The sequence below is a fragment of the Heloderma suspectum genome, chromosome 2 (assembly GCF_057233095.1).
Source record: "Heloderma suspectum isolate Gila_16-S chromosome 2, 16-S_ref, whole genome shotgun sequence".
Classification (NCBI taxonomy): Eukaryota; Metazoa; Chordata; class Lepidosauria; order Squamata; family Helodermatidae; genus Heloderma; species Heloderma suspectum.
The window spans coordinates 344,568,492-344,588,080 of record NC_139459.1 but is presented as its reverse complement, the minus strand read 5'-3'; the positions used below and the strand labels follow the sequence as shown (position 1 = coordinate 344,588,080).

The 19,589-nt window shown below is 44.1% G+C and overlaps 1 protein-coding gene across 2 annotated transcripts in view; it reads right to left on the bottom strand.

Moving 5' to 3' along the window:
- Positions 1-17,432, bottom strand: part of LOC146355320 (killer cell lectin-like receptor subfamily B member 1B allele B) — a 33,936-nt gene extending 16,504 nt beyond the window's left edge. The window contains exon 1 of one of the 2 annotated variants that reach the window (XM_084840853.1): positions 17,218-17,432. In XM_084840853.1, the coding sequence (XP_084696979.1) occupies positions 17,218-17,338 (121 nt within the window). In that variant the 5' untranslated portion in view covers positions 17,339-17,432. The remainder of the gene's footprint in view (positions 1-17,217) is intronic. The other variant, XM_084840854.1, reaches the window with a different exon arrangement.
- Positions 17,433-19,589: the final 2,157 nt, after the last annotated feature.

Below are 19,589 nucleotides of genomic sequence, written 5' to 3'. Positions count from 1 at the left end.
GCCCGTCTTTGCACAAAACGTTCCCTTGAGATCTCCAATTTTCTTGAAGAGATCTCTAGTCTTTCCCATTCTGTTGTTTTCCTCGATTTCTTTGCATTGTTCATTTAAGAAGGCCTTCTTGTCTCTCCTTGCTATTCTCTGGAACTCTGCATTCAGTTGGATATATCTTCCCCTTTCTCCCTTGCTTTTCGCTTCCCTTCTTTCGTGAGCTACTTGTAAAGCCTCATCAGACAGCCACTTGGCTTTCTTGCATTTCTCTTTCTTTGGGACGGATTTCGTTGCTGCCTCCTGAACAATGTTACGGACCTCCGTCCATAGTTCCTGAGGCACTCTGTCTATCAGGTCTAATCCCTTAAATCTATTCCTCACCTCCACTGTATATTCATAAGGGATATGATTTAGGTCATACCTGAATGGTTTAGTGGTTTTCCCTACGTTCTTCAATTTAAACTGAAATTTTGCAACAAGAAGCTCATGATCTGAGCCACAGTCAGCTCCAGGTCTTGTTTTTACAGACTGTATAGAGTTTCTCCATCTTTGACTGCAAAGGACATAATCAATCTGATTTTGATATTGACCATCTGGGGATGTCCATGTGTAGAGTCGCCTACTGCCCCTATACAAATCTATGGTGCGACCACACTTGGAATACTGTGTACAGTTCTGGTTACCATGCCTAAAAAAAGATATTGTAGAGCTGGAAAAAGTACAGAAAGGGGAAAGTAAAATGATCAAGGGGCTGGAGCATCTCCCCTGTGAGGACAGGTTACAACAGCTGGGACTGTTTGGCTTGGAAAAAAAGAGGGTAAGGGGAGACATGATAGTGGTGCACAAAATGATGCATGGTGTGGAGAATGTGGATAGGGAGACATTTTTCTCTCTCTTTCAAAATACTAGAACCCAAAGGAGTCATCCTATGAAGCTGATTGGTGGGAGATTCAGGACAGATAAAAGAAAGTACTTCTTCACACAGCGCATAGTTAAACTATGGTATTCATTGCCACAGGATGTAGTGATGGCCACCAATTTGGATGGCTTTAAAAGGAGGTTGGACAAATTCCTGGAGGAAAAGGCTATCAATGGCTACTAGTCTTGATGGCTATGTGCTACCTCCAGTACCAGAGGCCGTGAGCCTATGTACACCAGTTGCTGGGGACCATGGGCGGGAGGGTGCTGTAGCGCTCATGTCCTGCTTGTGGGTTCCTGGTTGACAGCTGGTTGGCCACTGTGTGAACTGAATGATGGACTAGATGGACCCTTGGTCTGATCCAGCAGGGCTCTTCTTATGTTCTTATGAAGAGTTTCACAAAAATATTGATGAGGATGATATAATATTTTAACAAGTACACTGGTTAATATCTTTTTTCAAAACTACCTCAGAAAAACATTCCTCAAACACTTCTTCAAACAAACATTTCTATACAGTTTTCTTCCTTCAGAAAGACCTTTATGGTTTTCTCATTGCTGTTCTTACACTTCTTGTTCCAATTAGCCTCAGTTGGTTCAAGTGAACTCAGGGTTAACTATAACAAATAAGAATTTTTATTATCTACATGCTGAAAATATACAGGAATGTATATGATTTTTTTTTAATGAAAAAAATATCTAAGAAATGGTTTGCTTGAACTGAGCAAAAATCTCACCTTAGAGGATATAAGGCAACTCCCTGGAGAGAACCTTCCATAGGGTGATAGATCTCATGTGATATGAATTAGGGCTGTGCACAGACCCCCACTTCGCTTTGGATGCCAATTTGGACCTTCCGAAGCAGCCCTGCTTTGCTTCAGACTGATTCAGACCCAACCCGCTTTGCTTTCAGATCCGAAGCAAGATTCAGATATCTGAATTATTCAGATTTTACGTTTTCCCAATGACTTGCATTGGAAAACAGAAACAACCATAACTTTTTCCAGTTTCCATGATAAATACATGAAATTTGGGGACCTGGCAGCTTCCATGGAGGGGATTCCACCTGCCAGATTTCAGACAGTTTGGCCCAGTAGTTTTTGTGCTAGGCATAGATAATTTGTGTTGTTTTCAGGAACTCAAACCAAAGGTCATAAAGGGATAATCAGAGAAATTAGGTGTTTGAGCTTTGATTAGGAGGAGGTCACTATCCCTAATTTCTGCTGTACGTTTCTCTGAAGTGCAAATAACCTCTCTCCCCTTTCCTATTCAGCTTCACAGTGGATGACCTCAGGATCTCTTTGGTGGAATGGGATACACATTACCTGGGAAAACATTGTGTTGTGTTTTCAACACAAACTCTCAAATCAAAGAACTATAACTTTTCATTGGTTATACAGAAGTGCATGAAGTCCGGGCAATGGGTAGCCCCAATGCCAAGACCCCGAAGATGCCTTATATTGGGCTTGCTTTGCCACACAGTGTAGTATTAAATTTAAATAATATATGTTATTAATGTTTGTAGTGCTTTGCCCACTGTATTTTGAAATGTGGACTTGTGTGTAGTGCTTTGCCACACACTGTTTGCTTGACCACAACAAAAGCGTGCATGCACATGAGCAAAAGAAAAACAAATACAGAACTACCTACAAGCAAAGAAAAGGGTTTTCTAATTTGATTTGTTTTAGGGAAAAGATATAGAGTTCAAAAGGGAAGGAATATGGGAATTGAGAAGGGTGGGGAGGGGAGAGAGCCAAGAACAAGGAAAGGGAAGTACAGGATTTAGCCAGAAAACTACGAAGAAAGAGTTGAATTGAGAATGACGGGGGGGGGGGGCACCAAAGAACAAGGTAAGGCAAGGAAACTAAACTACTTTTTACATTTTCCCCTTTTTTATATAAAAAAAGAAGGAAAGAGAAAACTAGTAAGAATGGTTGAATAATTCAGAAGGGAGGGGGCGGGGGGAGCCAAAGAACAAGGCAAGAAAAGGGGGAAACTAAAGTACTTTTAAAATGTTTTTGATTTTTTAAATAGATTATTTAGAAAAGAAAGAAAGGGAATAGTTTAATTGAAAGGGCTGGCTGGGAAAGAATAAGAAGAACAAAGCTGCAGTACAACACATACACACACACACACACACCCCTTCACAGATCTAGCCAACTAACTAACCAATTCTAACAGCTGTCTCTAACCACCACCTCTAACAGCACTCTCTCACACAATGAAACAAATGCAGGCCAATTTCTCCAATATATACAGTATTTTCCCCCTCCTCCACCACTGTCACTGATTGGAGACTGCTGGGTTAAGTTCAGCCCTAATTTGGCAACTAGAGTTGCCATTTGCCAAAGCTCACCCCCTTCTCCTCCTCTCCCCTTCCACCCCTCCTCCTCTCCCCCTCCCTGATCTTTCATAAATTGATACATTAAGGGCACAATCCTATGCAGGTTTAGACAGAAAAAAGACCTACAACTCCCAGATTTTTTTTCTGTCTAAACCTGCATAGGATTGCACACTTAGAGATAGCCTGTCTGAGCTTCAGAAGGCATCAGAATAGCTCTGAATCTTGGAGGCAGACCAAGGTGCTTCGGCAGTAACCCACTTCACTTTGGACCACCTCGGTGCTGGTCTGATCCACTTCAGGTCTCACCAAGGCACCTCCAAAGCACGCTGATTTGCTTCAGTATTCAGATTCAGCACCGAAGCGATGCACAGCCCTAATATGGATCATCCTGAACTTTAACCTTCAACTGTCACTGAACATTACAATTAATGAAGAATGTGTTTCAGAGAAAGCATATAAAAAGACCTGCTCAGAGAAGAATTACCTTGCAAAGAACTACTTTGAAAAGAAATTGGGCTGCTGAAACCAGAACCATTTCTTGCAGCAACCTACTTCTAAAAGAATGTTTGAGTTGCTGCTGTGAATGGAAGCTCTGCCGGGCCTTGTTCAGAAAGTCAAAGGAGCCAGTTGTAGAAAAATCTACAAGGATCTGAAAGGCCCAGCATTAAATTTGTTAAGTCACATATCGAACCAACTGAGTCTTTGACAAACATCTGTTTGATTTGTAAATTCTTACTATACATAACACATAATGGAATGTCTTCTACAAAAATACAGTTAAATCTAATTTATCATTAAGACCATTAGGTGCCATCGTGGAAAATTTGTGAATTCAGCACACCTCCCTCTGGGGCAGCAATACATCTAATGGCATGCATGTAGATGGAGTAGAATGAATGTGTTCCAATGCAAAAAAAAAATTAAGATCAGTGGCTTGATGATGCTGTTCTAACAGTTCTATAAAATGGGATGTTAAAGGTGCCTCAACCACCGCCCTCCAGATCTTGCTGTTGTGTTCAATTAGACATGCTCTCAGTGATCTTGTGGTTTGTCCAATATATAATTTGGGGCATGGACACAAGATACCATATACTGCAAAGGAAGCACTGCTGCTTGTACATGATCTCAAACTGAACATTTTGATCATATGGATGGCAAAATTCCTTAATTTCCAGGCATTGAGGACAACATGACAGTGTCCGCATCTGTAGTGGCCTCTATTGCCATATGAGTGGATATCTGTACAAACCACATCAGAATGGACTAATCTATCAGCTAAATTTGGAGTTTTGTGGAATCCCAGCATCGGGGGTGTAGAACACCTTGGTATATCCTGCCCAAGACTCCAGTGTTTATATATAATCCATTTGATGTGATATGATAGGTTATTAAATTTGATGGACCAAAATAGTCTGTGTGTTTCAAGGTTTCAAGGTTTAAATAATGATGGTCTTGTGACCATATCTGCTCTAAACCCTCCATTTTCTCCACACCATGCATAGTTGTATAAAGCCTCCATACTTGCCTTTTTTCTAAACTTAAAAGCCCTGGGCATTGCAACCTTTCCTCATGAGGTAGTTGCTCCAGCTTCCTGATCATTTTGATCATCTTTTTCTGCACCCTTTCCAACTCTACAATATCCTTTTTGAGGTGTGGTGACTGAACACCGTCTTCTGAGAGTGGTCGCACCATAGATTTGTATAAAGACATTACAATATTGGCAGGTTTGTTCTCAATAATGATCCCTAACATGGAATACACCTAATGATCAGTAACATGGAATACATCTTTTTTTCACAGCTGTCACACACTGGCTCAATATTTTCATTGGGCTCTCCAACACAATCCCAAGTTTCAAGCACTACTGCAAGGAGACAAACAAATGAAACAAAGCTACTTTCTTAGGATTATCTGGAGTCATGAACTAGTTTAGTGTTGTCAGGAAGGAACTATATCTTATTAAGGTATGTCCTGCTTAGGAACTCCACTTGGACCTGTAGCTTAGCAGGTCTGGCTGAAAACCAATGAACAGTAAGAGAATGATTGAGAAAAAAATACAAGGTCATTGCTGTAGAGACTGGAATGCCAAAACCTGGGATTAGTTGAGAGTGTTGTCAAGGAAAGCATGCAGAGGTCAAAAACCCGAGGAGAAAATAGCATCAGGAAATCAGCAGGGAGCAGGCAATAAACAGAGCCATCAATGGTCTGGGTTATAAATCAAGAGTTCAGTCAGAAGCAAGAAGGCAAGGAACCCCGCAGACAAATGAGCTAGATACAGGTTTTGTTTCTAGCAAGGAAGCAGAGGTTCTGGAAGGTTTATCAAACCTGTATGCCCCTGATCCCACCCATCACCCAGCTGCAACCGATCAAGGGCCCTCCTCCCAAGAAGACTTTGCTTGCAGATGAGAGCTGCCTCTGAGAGGAGGATGCTGAGTAAGCCCTTTCAAACAACATCTCTCCTTGGGTGGATGACCCTCCTCCTGTTCTGACTCTTGAGTCCTCTGACGAAACGTGAGAGGGCCCTGGCTGCTCAGCATCAGTCTGACAGAGTGCCTCCTGGATTTCTCCCTCTGGTTCTTGGTCAGGTAAGGACTGCTCCTCACTGGATGAGGAGTCCCCAGGGGTGGGGAATGACAAGGTATGGCTTTCATAGCAGGATAGAGCTTGAAGAGAGCAGGGGTCATGCAATCCATCCTCCTTGACCAAAAAGAGTGGACCATCTACTCAAGAGTAGGGTGGCCACTTGTGACTAACCCCAAAAAATAAGACAAAAGATGACACCCATTTGCATAAAATGTGCAAATGCTAATTTATATGTATAAATGCAAATGTAGACATAAGTATTATAATTTAAATAGAAATATAATACATCTCAGCATAGTGAGGAAAACGACACCAAGTGGCCTATGTGCTTTGCTCAGTTTGCTGTCCAGCTGCTGTTGGTGGACGGCTTCAAGGCCCAGCTCTTCCGTCTGATGGTTCTTTGACTTTAAACCAGACTTGGACTGGACAGCCCTTCAAATAAACAATGCCTTCAAAACAGAGGACAGTCATCTGGCAGCCCTTCAAATAAGACTGTCCTCTGTAAAAGAAGACTCCTGGCCACCCTATCCCAGAGACCAATCCATGGAATCCAGATAACGGTATACCATAAGTGATCATTGCTGGGAAATAGACAGCTATTTATGGATCGGCTGAAGTGCAAGTTCCAGCAAGATGGAATGCTGGATCAAATTGACAGGAGAATCAGTATAGAAGCAGACTGTGTGGAGTTTTAAAGGCCTGATTTTGCTGGCCTGGCCTCAGCCTGGTCTGATTAAGCATGGCTCTTATTTTTAGTTAAGCTTGTTAGGGCACAACCCTATGCATGTTTAGACAGAAAAATGCCCTACATCTCCCAGCATGCCCCAGCCAACCATGGACTTTTTGTAGGACTTTTTCTGTCTAAACATGCCTAGGATTGCACCCTTAGAAAGGCTTGCTGGAAGCTGGGGTTTGTGGTAGAGTGGCCATGTGTCTTCTTTTACGGAGGACAGTCCTCCATTTGAAGGGCTGACAGTGGACTGATCTCTAGTTTGAAGGCATCCTCCATCTGAAGGGCTGTCCAGTCCAAGTCCAGCTATGTGATGCATAACGTCTCATCAGCTGCAGTTTGATCTATATCCTGACGCTAAATTAGCCTTATGGGGGAATGCCCATTTGAAACTATGGAATGAGAAACTAAGACGTATCCTGGCAAATCAATGGATGCAGAAATTATTGCTGATAGCACTGAGTACAATTATAATGGCTGCTGGGGAATGCTGGGAGTTGTAGGACATTTTTCTGTCTAAACATGCATAGGATTGCAGCCTTAGGGGTCCATCCTATGGCCCCTGGGTGAGTCTTCCAGGGGCCATAGGATTGTTCAGTGTGTCACAGAGTATGAATGTAATGTACGTTGTTGATAAGAATTAATTGTATTTCATAGGAGTTCTATTCCTAGTTATCTGTGTATGCTAACTGTGTGTGATCAGTAACAGATGTGATTAGTTCTGTGTGTGTTGTTAGATAACTGTGAGTAATAGAACGTATTATTGGAAATAAGGGGAAACATTCTTGGAAATGAAGTGAGGTTGTCACAAGTGGGTTGGTCAACCAGAAAGCTGATTAGCTTAGCAGGGATACCTTCATCTATGTGTTACTGGTGTTAATAGCAAACCTGGCTACACTGGGAAAAATAGGAATAGTGGTATGACCAGGTCCAAAACTTAGGATGAGGTCATCATCAAAATAAGGGTTATAAAAGCAAGAGTTTGATCTGATTGCCCAGAGAGATCCTGGGAGAATGAGAAGCCTACCAAACATGATCATCTAAGCTCTGCCAACCATGCTTGCCAGAAAGGTAACTATAAGATTTTAACGATAACTGCTTTGTTGGTTGAGAGAAATATACCTTTAATTTTACTTAGAAATATGCTAGCCATGACTTCTATTATACTTCTAATCATCCCAATTGCACAGTATGCAGTGATGTGTTTTGCTTGTTCCATCATTTCAAAGATTTGTTATTCTAATACTGTTTGAGCAATAAATGTATATTTTGTGGTACCACTTTGTATTATTTGGCTTGAGAGATGTTTTAGGGACCGCAACCCATATCAATTAATTCTTGATGCCCCAAACACTCAGCTGGGATTCATAAATCTGTTGCTGAGTGGAGTCTGTCTGTATAGCTGCAGTTTTCTCTCTTGGTCAAGTGAGTCACAAACACTCTTGTTCAAGTGTGGGAAACAAGCTAGTCGGATGGAGCGGGAAGAAGTTACCATCTCAGGTGTCTCCCTTCTGAGGTCGGAAACAGTGCTCTGACCTTGCAAGGGGGAGTCGGAGATCCATCCCCCTGCCCTGCCCTGCTGGTGTGGAAAGAACCATGCTGGCTGCCCTCTGAGGTCAGAAAAGTGTATTTACAAAAAGACTTCACCCAAGCGCTGGAGGAAGTGAAATGAAATGGCCACCACATGTGAAAATATGTGCCTACGTCTGACAACACGGTTTTGCAAAAGGTGTTTAAGGAGGTTCCTTTATTCTCAGATCAAGTGATTCATATCTTCCAATGGTGGGTTTACTCTTGTTGTTGTTATTATTATTATTATTATCATCATCATCATCATATAAATAAATTATTCTACTACTGTGGGCAAGAATCCCTTAAAAGAAATGGAGTAGCACTCATAGTCAACAAAAGGGTGGGAAAAGCAGTACTGGGGTACAATCTCAAAAACGATAGATTGATCTCAGTACGAATCCAAGGCAAACCATTCAACATCACAGGAATTCAAGTCTATGCCCCAACCACTGAGGCCAAAGAAGCTGAGGTTGATTGGTTCTATGAAGACCTACAACACCTTCTAGAACTAACACCAAAAAAAGATGTCCTCTTCATCATAGGGGATTGGAATGCTAAAGTAGGAAGTCCAGAAATAACTGGGATAACAGGTAAGCATGGCCTTGGTGTACAAAATGAAGCAGGACAAAGGCTAATAGAGTTTTGCCAAGAGAACACACTGATCATAGCAAACACTCTTTTCCAACAGCACAAGAGGTGACTCTACACATGGACAACACCAGATGGTCAATATCGAAATCAGATTGATTATGTCCTTTGCAGCCAAAGATGGAGAAGCTCTATACAGTCAGTAAAAACAAGACCTGGAGCTGACTGTGGCTCAGATCATGAGCTGCTTCTTGCAAAATTTCAGCTTAAATTGAAGAACGTCGGGAAAACCACTAAACCATTCAGGTATGACCTAAATCATATCCCTTATGAATATACAGTGGAGGTGAGGAATAGATTTAAGGGATTAGACCTGATAGACAGAGTGCCTCAGGAACTATGGACGGAGGTCCGTAACAATGTTCAGGAAGCAGCAACTCAATCCATCCCAAAGAAAAAGAAATGCAAGAAAGCCAAGTGGCTGTCTGATGAGGCTTTACAAGGAGCTGAGGAAAGAAGGGAAGCGAAAAGCAAGGGAGAAAGGGGAAGATATATCCAACTGAATGCAGAGTTCCAGAGAATAGCAAGGAGAGACAAGAAGGCCTTCTTAAATGAACAATGCAAAGAAATGGAGGAAAACAACAGAATGGGAAAGACTAGAGATCTCTTCAAGAAAATGGGAAATCTCAAGGGAACATTTTGTGCAAAGATAGGCATGATAAAGGACAAAGAAGGCAGGGACCTAACAGAAGCAGATGAGATTAAGAAGAGGTGGCAAGAATACACAGAAGAACTATACAGGAAAGATCTGAATGTCCCTGATAGCCATGATAGTGCGGTCACTGAACCTGAGCCGGACATCCTAGAGAGTGAAGTCAAGTAGGCCTTAGAAGCATTAGTAACAACAAAGCTAGCGGAGATGACAGTATTCCAGCTGAGCTATTTAAAATCCTAAAAGATGATGCTGTTAAACGTCAAAAGATGACGTTGGCTGCACTCAATATGCCAACGAATTTGGAACACTCAACAGTGGCCACAAGACTGGAAAAGGTCAGTTTACATTCCAATTCCAAAGAAGGGCAATGCCAAAGAGTGTTCAAACTACCGTACAATTGCGCTCATTCCACATGCCAGCAAGGTGATGCTCAAAATCCTACAAGCTAGGCTTCAGCAGTATGTGAACTGAGAACTACCGGAAGTACAAGCGGGGTTTAGAAGAGGCAGAGGAACTAGAGATCAAATCGCCAACATTTGCTGGATCATGGAGAAAGCAAGAGAATTCCAGAAAAACATCTATTTCTGCTTCATTGACTACGCTAAAGCCTTTGATTGTGTGGATCACAACAAACTGTGGCAAATTCTTAAAGAAACGGGAGTACCAGACCACCTTACCTGTCTCCTGAGAAACCTGTACGAGGGACAAGAAGCAACAGTAAGAACCGGACATGGAACAACCGATTGGTTCAAAATTGGGAAAGGAGTATGACAAGGCTGCATATTGTCACCCTGCTTATTTAACTTATATGCAGAGTACATCATGAGAAACGCTGGGTTGGATGAATCACAGGTCAGAATTAAGATTGCCAGAAGAATTATCAACAACCTCAGATACGCAGATGATACCACCCTAATGGCAGAAAGCAAAGAGGATCTAAAGAGCCTCTTGTTGAGGATGAAAGTGGAGAGTGCAAAAGCTGGTTTGAAGCTCAACATTAAAAAAGTAAGATCATGGCATCTGGCCCCATCATTTCCTGGCATATAGAAGGGGAAGAAATGGAAGCAGTGACAGATGTTATTTTCTTGGGCTCCAAGATCACCGCAGATGGTGACTGTAGCCATGAAATTCAAAGACGTTTGCTCCTTGGGAGGAAAGCTTTGGCAAACCTAGACAGCACAGTAAGAAGCAGAGACATCACCTTGCCGACAAAGATTCATATAATCAAAGCTATGGTTTTCCCAGTAGTAACGTATGGCTGTGAGAGCTGGACTATAAGGAAGGCTGAGTGCCGAAGAATTGATGCTTTCGAACTGTGGTGCTGGAGAAGACTCTTACGAGTCCCCTGGACTGCAAGGAGGTCAGATCAGTCAATCCTAAAGGAAATCAACCCTGAGTGCTCATTGGAAGGACAGATCCTGAAGCTGAAGCTCAAATATTTTGGCTACCTAACACGAAGAGAAAAGTCACTGGAAAAGACCCTGATGCTGGGAAAGATTGAAGGCAAAAGGAGAAGGGGATGGCAGAGGATGAGATGGCTAGATAGCATCACCGATGCAAGGAATATGAACTTGAGCGCACTCCGGGAGAGAGCGGAGGACAGGAAGGCCTGGCATGCTATGGTCCATGGGGTCACGAAGAGTCAGACACGACTTACGACTGAACAACAACAACAAATAAATGATGGGCAGTGTTGGATTGTATGTTCTCGATGGCTTTGCACGGGCTGGAACAGCCCTTAGTGTGATATAGCAAAGCCTTCAAGCCAATCTCTGCAGCTGCCAGTGTTGTACACATTACGCCTGCCTTGTCCCTTAGGACCAGCCCCTGTCATGGTGACCCCATAGCCCCCTGAGTGAGCGGTCTGTCCACTTCATTCCCATGGGGGGGGGCTGCCCAAGAGAAAAGGGGCAGGGGCGGCCATATAACTATTTCCCTCAGACTAGTTCCTCCTGGCTTTAAACTGTATGAACTACAAAGCTGGTTAAGTAAGTCTGTCATGTAGTGATTGAAGATGGTACCGCAGGCTTCAAGCTCACAGACACATTTAAATTAATTATAATTTATTTGTTTTATAATTAATGTGTTTTAAACACATGGCCCTGAGGTGTACACCCATAAGGTCCCTTCAGTCTGCACGTCACATTTCAGGTGTGTAGGATTCATGGTCCTGGAACTTCAGGTGTCTAGGTTTCACAGTCTTGGGGGACATACAAACACTTCCATTGAAGCAGTACATCTTCAAAAATTTGGATTGGCCACCATTTTGTTTCAAGATGGCAGATGATATTTTCACTACACCTAAAACATCCCAGATAGAGATACAACAAATCCTGAAAGTTTTATAACAATTGGATGTATGATTTTCGAGTCCATCAAGGACGGACAAACAACCACTTCCTGTTATTTATTTAGATTTATTTGGTTAACAGAGTATAAGCTGATAAGATAAGAGGTCAGACAACCAACACAATTCTATTTTGGACTTGATGGTCTTATAGGCCCCTTCCAACCTACTGTTCTATGATTCTATGATTCTATGATTCTATGTAACAATGATCAAGATAAAAATGTATGGTTGGATGTTCTTATTGATATCTCATTTTGTTGATATTTAGGGTGCAATCCTATGCATGTTTAGACAGAGAAAACACCTATAATTCCCAGGATGCCCCAGCCAGCCATGCCAGTCTAAACATGCATAGGATTGCACCTTGAATATATTGTTAAATTTGAAAAACCAATACAAATATTTTTAAAATAAGGTGTGGGGGAGAGAATAGTGCCTGGAGAGCAAAGAAGTGTTGGTGACCTAATCTACTCAGGCCCAGTGTATCTTAGGGAATGCCTCCTCAGGTGATGTCTTGAACTTTTTTGAGCTTCAGCTGAGGCCTGCTCTAGATTCTAAACTCATGGGAAATTCAGGGCTGTGGGGGAATCTACATGGTGATGATTTCAGAAGTATTTTGTGGTTATATCTGGATCACTTTCATCCATCAGCAGCACACAAACAAAAAAAAGGAGTATAAACTATCTAAAAGCCCACTTTCATCGGTCACACGGCACTTGAGACCACCATATTTCAGGGTTAGGTGGGCAGAATCCAGTGAGTAGAACTGAACATCATCAACCACATAGGTGCTGCTCAGCCAATGAGAGAGGCTTGTTCCCCACCCATGTCCATGCTCCCCTGCTCTGGGAAGTTTAATGGAAGCACTGAACTAAGCCCCTGTAGTTTATCCCACACTTCTCCCCTCTCTTCCACTACTGGGATGTTGTGAAAGGTAAAAAGAGTGCTACTGTGATATTGTGAATGGTTAAAACAGCATGGCTACAGATTGATAATGGGTAAAGCAAGCTACTGTGATATTTTGAAGGAGAAAACAGTTCTACTGAGATATTGTGAATAGGAAAACAGCGCTACTGCAATTATGTGAATTGTTAAAACAGCGCTACTGTGAAGTAGTGGGGAAAGGAAGCCTGTGTCCAAAAGCACCCTACTGTGAATGGGGGGGGGAAGAGGGAATGGGGAGGAAAAAGGGGGAGGACCCACCCCTTGACCGTCACTGCCAGGTCACAGAAACACCCGTAGGAACGCTGAGGTTTTAATGCGGGGGGACGGGGAGCATTGCAGCAGAACTGCGCAGGAGCCATGTTTAAGGAAAACAACGCATTAAAATGACTTTGCAAAAATGTGTGGTTTCCAGAGGGAAGCTGCAAGGTTGCTGTGGATTGCCGATAGCATCATTTGTCACGAATGACCCCGATGTGCTCTCTCGCTCTGCACTAAATTGGCCATATAGATTGGTCCCAGAGCGCTCCGGGCAGGGCCTTCTGACTGGTGCTGTCACAGTTTCAGAATTCCCTACAACAGCTTCAGAATTTTTCACGGGGAATGCTGCAAGCTGAATCCCTGCTTCACATGCAAATTCTGAAATCCCAGACAAATTTGCCAAATGCCTGAAAACCCAAAAGCTACACCAGAGAATGCTGACAGTCATCTAAAGGTGACTATAAACTTTTAATGGTGTGTAACTGAAAAGTCAGGGAACAGATACCTATTTTTTGACAACCGAAAAATTAACCTGTGATTGCTAGCATGCATGGGTGAATGTTGTCATTCACCAAACTATGGACATTCCCTGTAACATAGGATGGGCAGAAGGTGGGTCAGGATCTTCCAGAAGATCTCTGGGTGAATTGCAGTAGATCAGGGAGAGGCAATTTCTGGTCCTCCAAAAGTTTTGGCCTACAACTCCCATCAGCTCTAGCCAGCATGGCCAGTGGTGATGGAAGTTGCAATCCAAAACATCTGGAGGGCCACAAATTGGCCACTCTTGTAGTAGATCAGCAAGAATTTCTGACTCCCAATTGTCTAATAAAAGCAACTTGGTTCTGGTACTTATCATAAATTCCTGGGCTGAGCATGTGCTCAGAGGCACCTCATTTCTTAATTCTTCATGTATGTCTGCCTGCCTGCTCCACTATTTTGCACCTGGCTCCAGTGGGTGGATCTCAGGGTTCTAGTAAAAAAAGTACAGTAGACTCTGCAAGCCGGAAGTCTGCCCACCCCTGCTATGACACATACAGTGAAAAAGAAAGAAAAGAAAGAAGATCAAACAACAGAAAATATCCATATTCTACAGGAAATAACAAAAGCCTCCTCAGACTCAGAGTCACTTGTCAGTTGCATCAGGGGACACATTCTTTTCTAGCCTTCCTATGTGTCAATCAGTCATAATAAGCACACATATAACCAACCACAGAGTCTTCAAACAAAAAGGAAATATGGAGGTGTTGGCTTCTGAAGTATCAGTAAGTACTTAGCAGTGAAGTGAACAGTATTTTCCCCCTGAACAATATTCATCTCCCTAAATTTGTATATCACCCTTACTCCAAAGATTTCCAAATGATGAACATAGATTTCCCCTAATTTTAAGTCTTGCAACAAATCTGTGAGCGAGGTTAGATCGGGAGAGAGGGATGGGCCCAAGATCACCCAAGGACTGCATGGCTGGGCATGGATTTGAACCCAGGTCTCTCTACTTCAAGCCCCAAATTATACTTTATGTCAGTCAGATGCAGGGTCTCCACTAAAAACAGCCTCTCCTCTATGCCTCTGTTCCCGTATTGTGTAGTTTAACTTACCAGTAAGTGCTGTGACACAGTGTGTGTTGCATTTCCTCTGCCCAGCAACATTGACCCTGATGGAAGGGCAGACTCTGGGGAACACACAGAGGGGCAATGTCACATCACGGGTAAGTTAAACTATGCCCTGTGAAAGCCTTCACCAAGCTGGAGCCCTCCAGATGTTTTGGACTACAACTTCCATCAGCCCCAGCCAGCATGGCCAATGGTTAGGGATGATAGGGGCTGTAGTCCAAAATATCTGAAGACTACCAGCTTGGGGAAGGCTACATTATGGACAAAGAGAGACAATTTTCAGTAGCCACCGCGCATCTTCCACAACATGTACTTTGGGCCCGATTTAATTTCGCTCTCTCTCTCTCTCTCTCTTGTTTTGGACTTTGTTTCAAACCAGATTTGCAGACTTCACCCATGCTACAGGATGGTGTTATGGCTACTACCACCAAAAGGCCTATTAGTGGTAATCATGCATGTTTAGGGAAGGCGCAGGCACCTGACTGGGTCCAGAGGTCCATCAGACTCTGTCCCGCTCACGCCCCCCCCCCCCAATCCAGCTTGGGGACTGCCACCCCTGCCTGCCAAGCCGCGCAAGCAGCCCGGACTTACTGAACCCGTCCCACTCACACCCAGCGGCCTCCCATCCTCCTTTCAAGCCACCACCTTTTATGCAAGGTGGGACTCTATATATTCATATATAGAGGCCTCTAATGTTGTGGAAATGGCCCTTTACGGCCACCGTTGTGTGCAACAGTAAATGTACAAAAATTTAGAGCCCCATCTTGCATAAAAGATGGCAGCTTGCACGGAGGAGCGGGCAGCTGTGGTGCACTCCCAGACAGGTCTCTGAGCCCTTCGGGGGCTCGTGCAGCCTGGCTCGCATGGGCCAGCAGCAGCGGCTTGAACATCTGCTGAGCATGGTCTCCGGAGAGTCCGTCCCTCCCTATGCACGCTACCCTAAAACACAGTCTCCATTTTCAGTGACGTTTTTGTCCTAGCTACCACATTATGAGGGTTAACAGAGGGGGATAGATATCATCATCACATCCCGCTTGTGAAGCTTATTGTGGCTCTAGTGTGCCACTGCTGGATGGCAGAAAACAGAACTGTGTAGGCCATTGGTAGGATCCAGCAAAGTGGCATCCATTGGGAGGATTCAGCATGACAACAGCAATGCTGATTTTTTTTTCTATTCCTGTTGACATTTTGTTTTGTTTTTAATTTTTTAAAATAGCTTTCATTAAAACTAGTTACCAAGTGCAAATTGGTCATGCTTCTTCCTTATTTCATCTTGGGTTGGATCCAGATTTAAACTGAAACAACTGTGTTGGCAGAAGTGCACTTTGTTGCCCCTGTCCTTCCCCTCCACCCCCCTGAACATGCTACATAGGGAGTGTTAGGAGACCCTGCTGAATAGGCTGTGGAGTGGGATGCGGGGATCCCTCATGCTGGCTAGGAATGCTGGGCGTTATAGGACTTTTTCCTGCCTAAACATGCATAGGATTGCACCTTAATCCTACACCCTCACCCGCCCAGTGACCCATCACATGAACTAATATGACTTCTGAGATATCACCACGTAGTTTTCTCGGTTTAGTTTTGTAAAACCCTCAAATGCCCTGAATCAGAAATGAACTTTTTAAAATACTCATAAAAACGGCAAGCATTTAAATCTTCCAAAGTTAAAGAATCCTTGGTATTGTAACATCTGAAAACCATGGCGAAAAAGCCGAGAAGAGAAGCCATTCCTTACAATGATGAATCTAGCTCTGATATTCTGTGGTTTGCGGGAGTTCAGTTCCCACTCAATATCACCAGCCAAAGATCACTAATACAAATGACCATGCAGTCATGTGGGGAATGTAGGGAAGCATTGTCACATGGGGGGGGGAGAAGTGGGGAGAATGACACCCAACATTTACCCCATGTGAGGCAGAAAAATAAGTTCACATCACATTCGCATTAATACAGTTTACCAAGAAACCAGGTGGTACAAAAGCTTACCACAGTGATGAGTGAGTGACTGAGTGATGTGTGATCACATCACTCCAGTGCTGAAGGAGTTGCACTGGTTGCCAGTTGTTTTCCGGGCCAATTCAAGCTGTTGGTTTTGACCTTTAAAACCCTATATGGTTCCGGCCCAGCCTATCTCAAGGAGCGCATCCAGCAACACCAGACAGGCCACTCAACAAGATCAGCCTTGGATGGCCTTCTCTCTGTCCCATCAGCCAGGACATCTAGGCTGGTGAGGACAAGGGAGAGGGCCTTCTCTGTGGTGGCCCCCACTCTGTGGAACTCCCTCCCTAGGGAACTCCGCCATGCCCCCTCTTTAATGAGCTTCTGCCACGCATTGAAAACTTGGTTGTTCAGGCAGGCATTTGGGGTGGGCTAGGGAAATTTTAGAAAATGATGTTTTAATGTGTAATTTTATCATTTTTAAGCTGTTTGTATTATTGTACATCGCCCAGAGTGGCCAGATGACGCCCTTAATGGGCGATTAAGAAATTTAATAAACAAACAAACAAACATGGTATTCACCCCATGATGCTGAGATCCACCAAGGCTCTTGTGCTGGAACCACTGAACTGCAACATCCTAGACATCTCAGATTCCTACAAAGAAGTTGTTGTTTACCTGGCTTTGGAGATCCAGGCTGGAGTCTTGATTGCTTTTCCCTTGGCCGAAAGTTAAAGTAGCAAGCTGCATCTTCCGTCCTGCAAGCTGCCAGAGTGGGATGTGATTCCCTGTTCATCATGATAACAACTGAGCAAGAGGGAGCACTCCTGTGAGCCCTAGCTCAGCTCTGCATGAGAAGAAGCAACTTCGGCAACTTCTCAGAGGCAGGCAAGAAAGTCTTGCAGGAAGTCATGCCTGTGAAAACTTGACCAACTGTCAACACCTCTGACTGCTGTCTCCTCCTGAGCACTCAAGGCTGCCAAAGCCCATGACTACAAAATTAAAAGAAGTTTCTGTTTCTCATTCAGAACATCAGATCTACTTGGAAAATAGGGCCACACATCTGGTAATCAGGGCAGCTGCTCGTGCTCATCCCTTGCCTCTCCCACTCCTCTGTATGTCTCAACTTTCCATTTATTACATTACTAATGGCAGATTGTAAGATCCTTGGAGCAGATGCCTCTCTTTTGCTTACATACAGTGCTATATACACTGGTGGCACTGTGTTCATGAATACTTTTTAATAGGAACGTTGTCATATCATGCAGCACTAAGAATGCCTTTTAGGCAAACCAGGTTTTCCAGCCCAAATAAAGGGCAGCACTATGCTTTGTAACATGGCAGTCTCCCTGTTAAATCATCATCGTCATCGTCATCATCATCTTAAGAAATAAAATTAAAATCAGGAGGGGCAGATAGCCTAGTGGGCGCCAGAAGTGTCCATGAGCACCTCCAGACTTGGAGCATCTGGGTGACCAAATGCTTCCTGAAATGAGGAGGCTGAGTAATAATAATACCTCCAGACCCAGTGTCTGTATTAACCTGAGGAAAGCTGAATTAGGGAACTCTCTGCTACAAGGGAATAGCTGTGGCAAAGAATTTAGCAGTGTTCAAGCCAGGATTCGATATCAATACAAAATGATAACAGTTTGATAACAGTTATTGCCAGCTGATTTTGCCAGCCTCCACCTCCATTGTCACCATTGTATGACTGGCTCTGGCTGTACGGCATTTGTTTTTTTGGCTGGTGGGCCTCAGTCATTTTCAGCTCTCTCAAGTGGGCCCTGGGAGTAGAAAGTTTCAGAACCCCTGGCTTTCTAAAAGTGCACATAGACACACAAAAACAGTACATGTGTGTTATACATGGCACAACTGTGGTAGCGACCCATACTATGCACAAGCAAAGGAAAGAAATTGGCCCCACCACCTCCAAACCTCCTGAGCTGCCTGAGGTTCTACACCCCTGTTTTACGGTGGAATCTGATGAGGTGCTTCCCATCCATTCCCTTCTGCACATAGTGGGTCCCACCAGTTGCAGTGCGCAAGTGGGACCCACCTAGGGATGGACAAAAGTCCCTTACCTGGTCCCGCAGCTTGCTTCACGGTGGGGGGGAGGCGCTCCATTCCTCCCCCTGAAATTCTGGCGGTGGGGGAGGCGCCCCGTCCCTCCAGCCGCGAATCCTCTTCTCCTGCCGGGTCGCAAATAGCGGCGGCCGTAGCCGCTGCCGTTTGCGTCCCTGCAGTCAGCCGTGATAGGCTACGTAAATGTTTACGTATCCTATCACGGCTGACTTTGGGGGGAAAAAAAAAGCGCGTACGCAAATGGTGGCGCCCATGGGAGCCACCATTTGCGTTCCTTATTCGGGCACGTGTGGTCTACGTAGACATTTACATAGACTACGGCGAAAATAAGGGCAATGCAAAGTCAGGGCAAAGTCAGAAAGAAAATAAGGGCAAAGTCAGCCGTGATAGGCTACGTAAACATATACGTAGCCTATCACGGTGTTTTTTGAAAATCTAGCCGTGATAGGCTACGTAAATCTTTACGTAGCCTATCACGTTTGTTGTTGTTGTTGTTTTTTACGCTTGGAAATGGCGGTGGCAGCAGCCGGTCGGAAGACCAGCCGCCGCCGCCGCCACCACCGAATTTTTACGTAGACTACGGCGAAAATAAGGGAACGCTATTTGCGTTGCCCTTATTTTCGCCGTAGTCTATGTAAATCTTTACGAAGACTAGACGTGCCAAAATAAGGAACGCAAATGGCGGCGCCCGTGGGCCATGCCCACACGCTTTTTTTTTTTCCAAAGTCACCCGTGATAGGCTACGTGACGATTTACGTAGCCTATCACGGCTGACTTTGGAAATCTAGCCATGATAGGCTACGTAAATCATCATGTAGCCTATCACGGGTGTGTGTTTTGTTTTTTGTTTTTACTTTTGTATTTTGTAATGGCGGCGGTGGCAGCCAGTCGGGAGACCGGCCGCCGCCCCCACCCTCACTGAAACGCCACTGAAACGCCGCCGGGACCCACCGCCAGGAGGGATATTA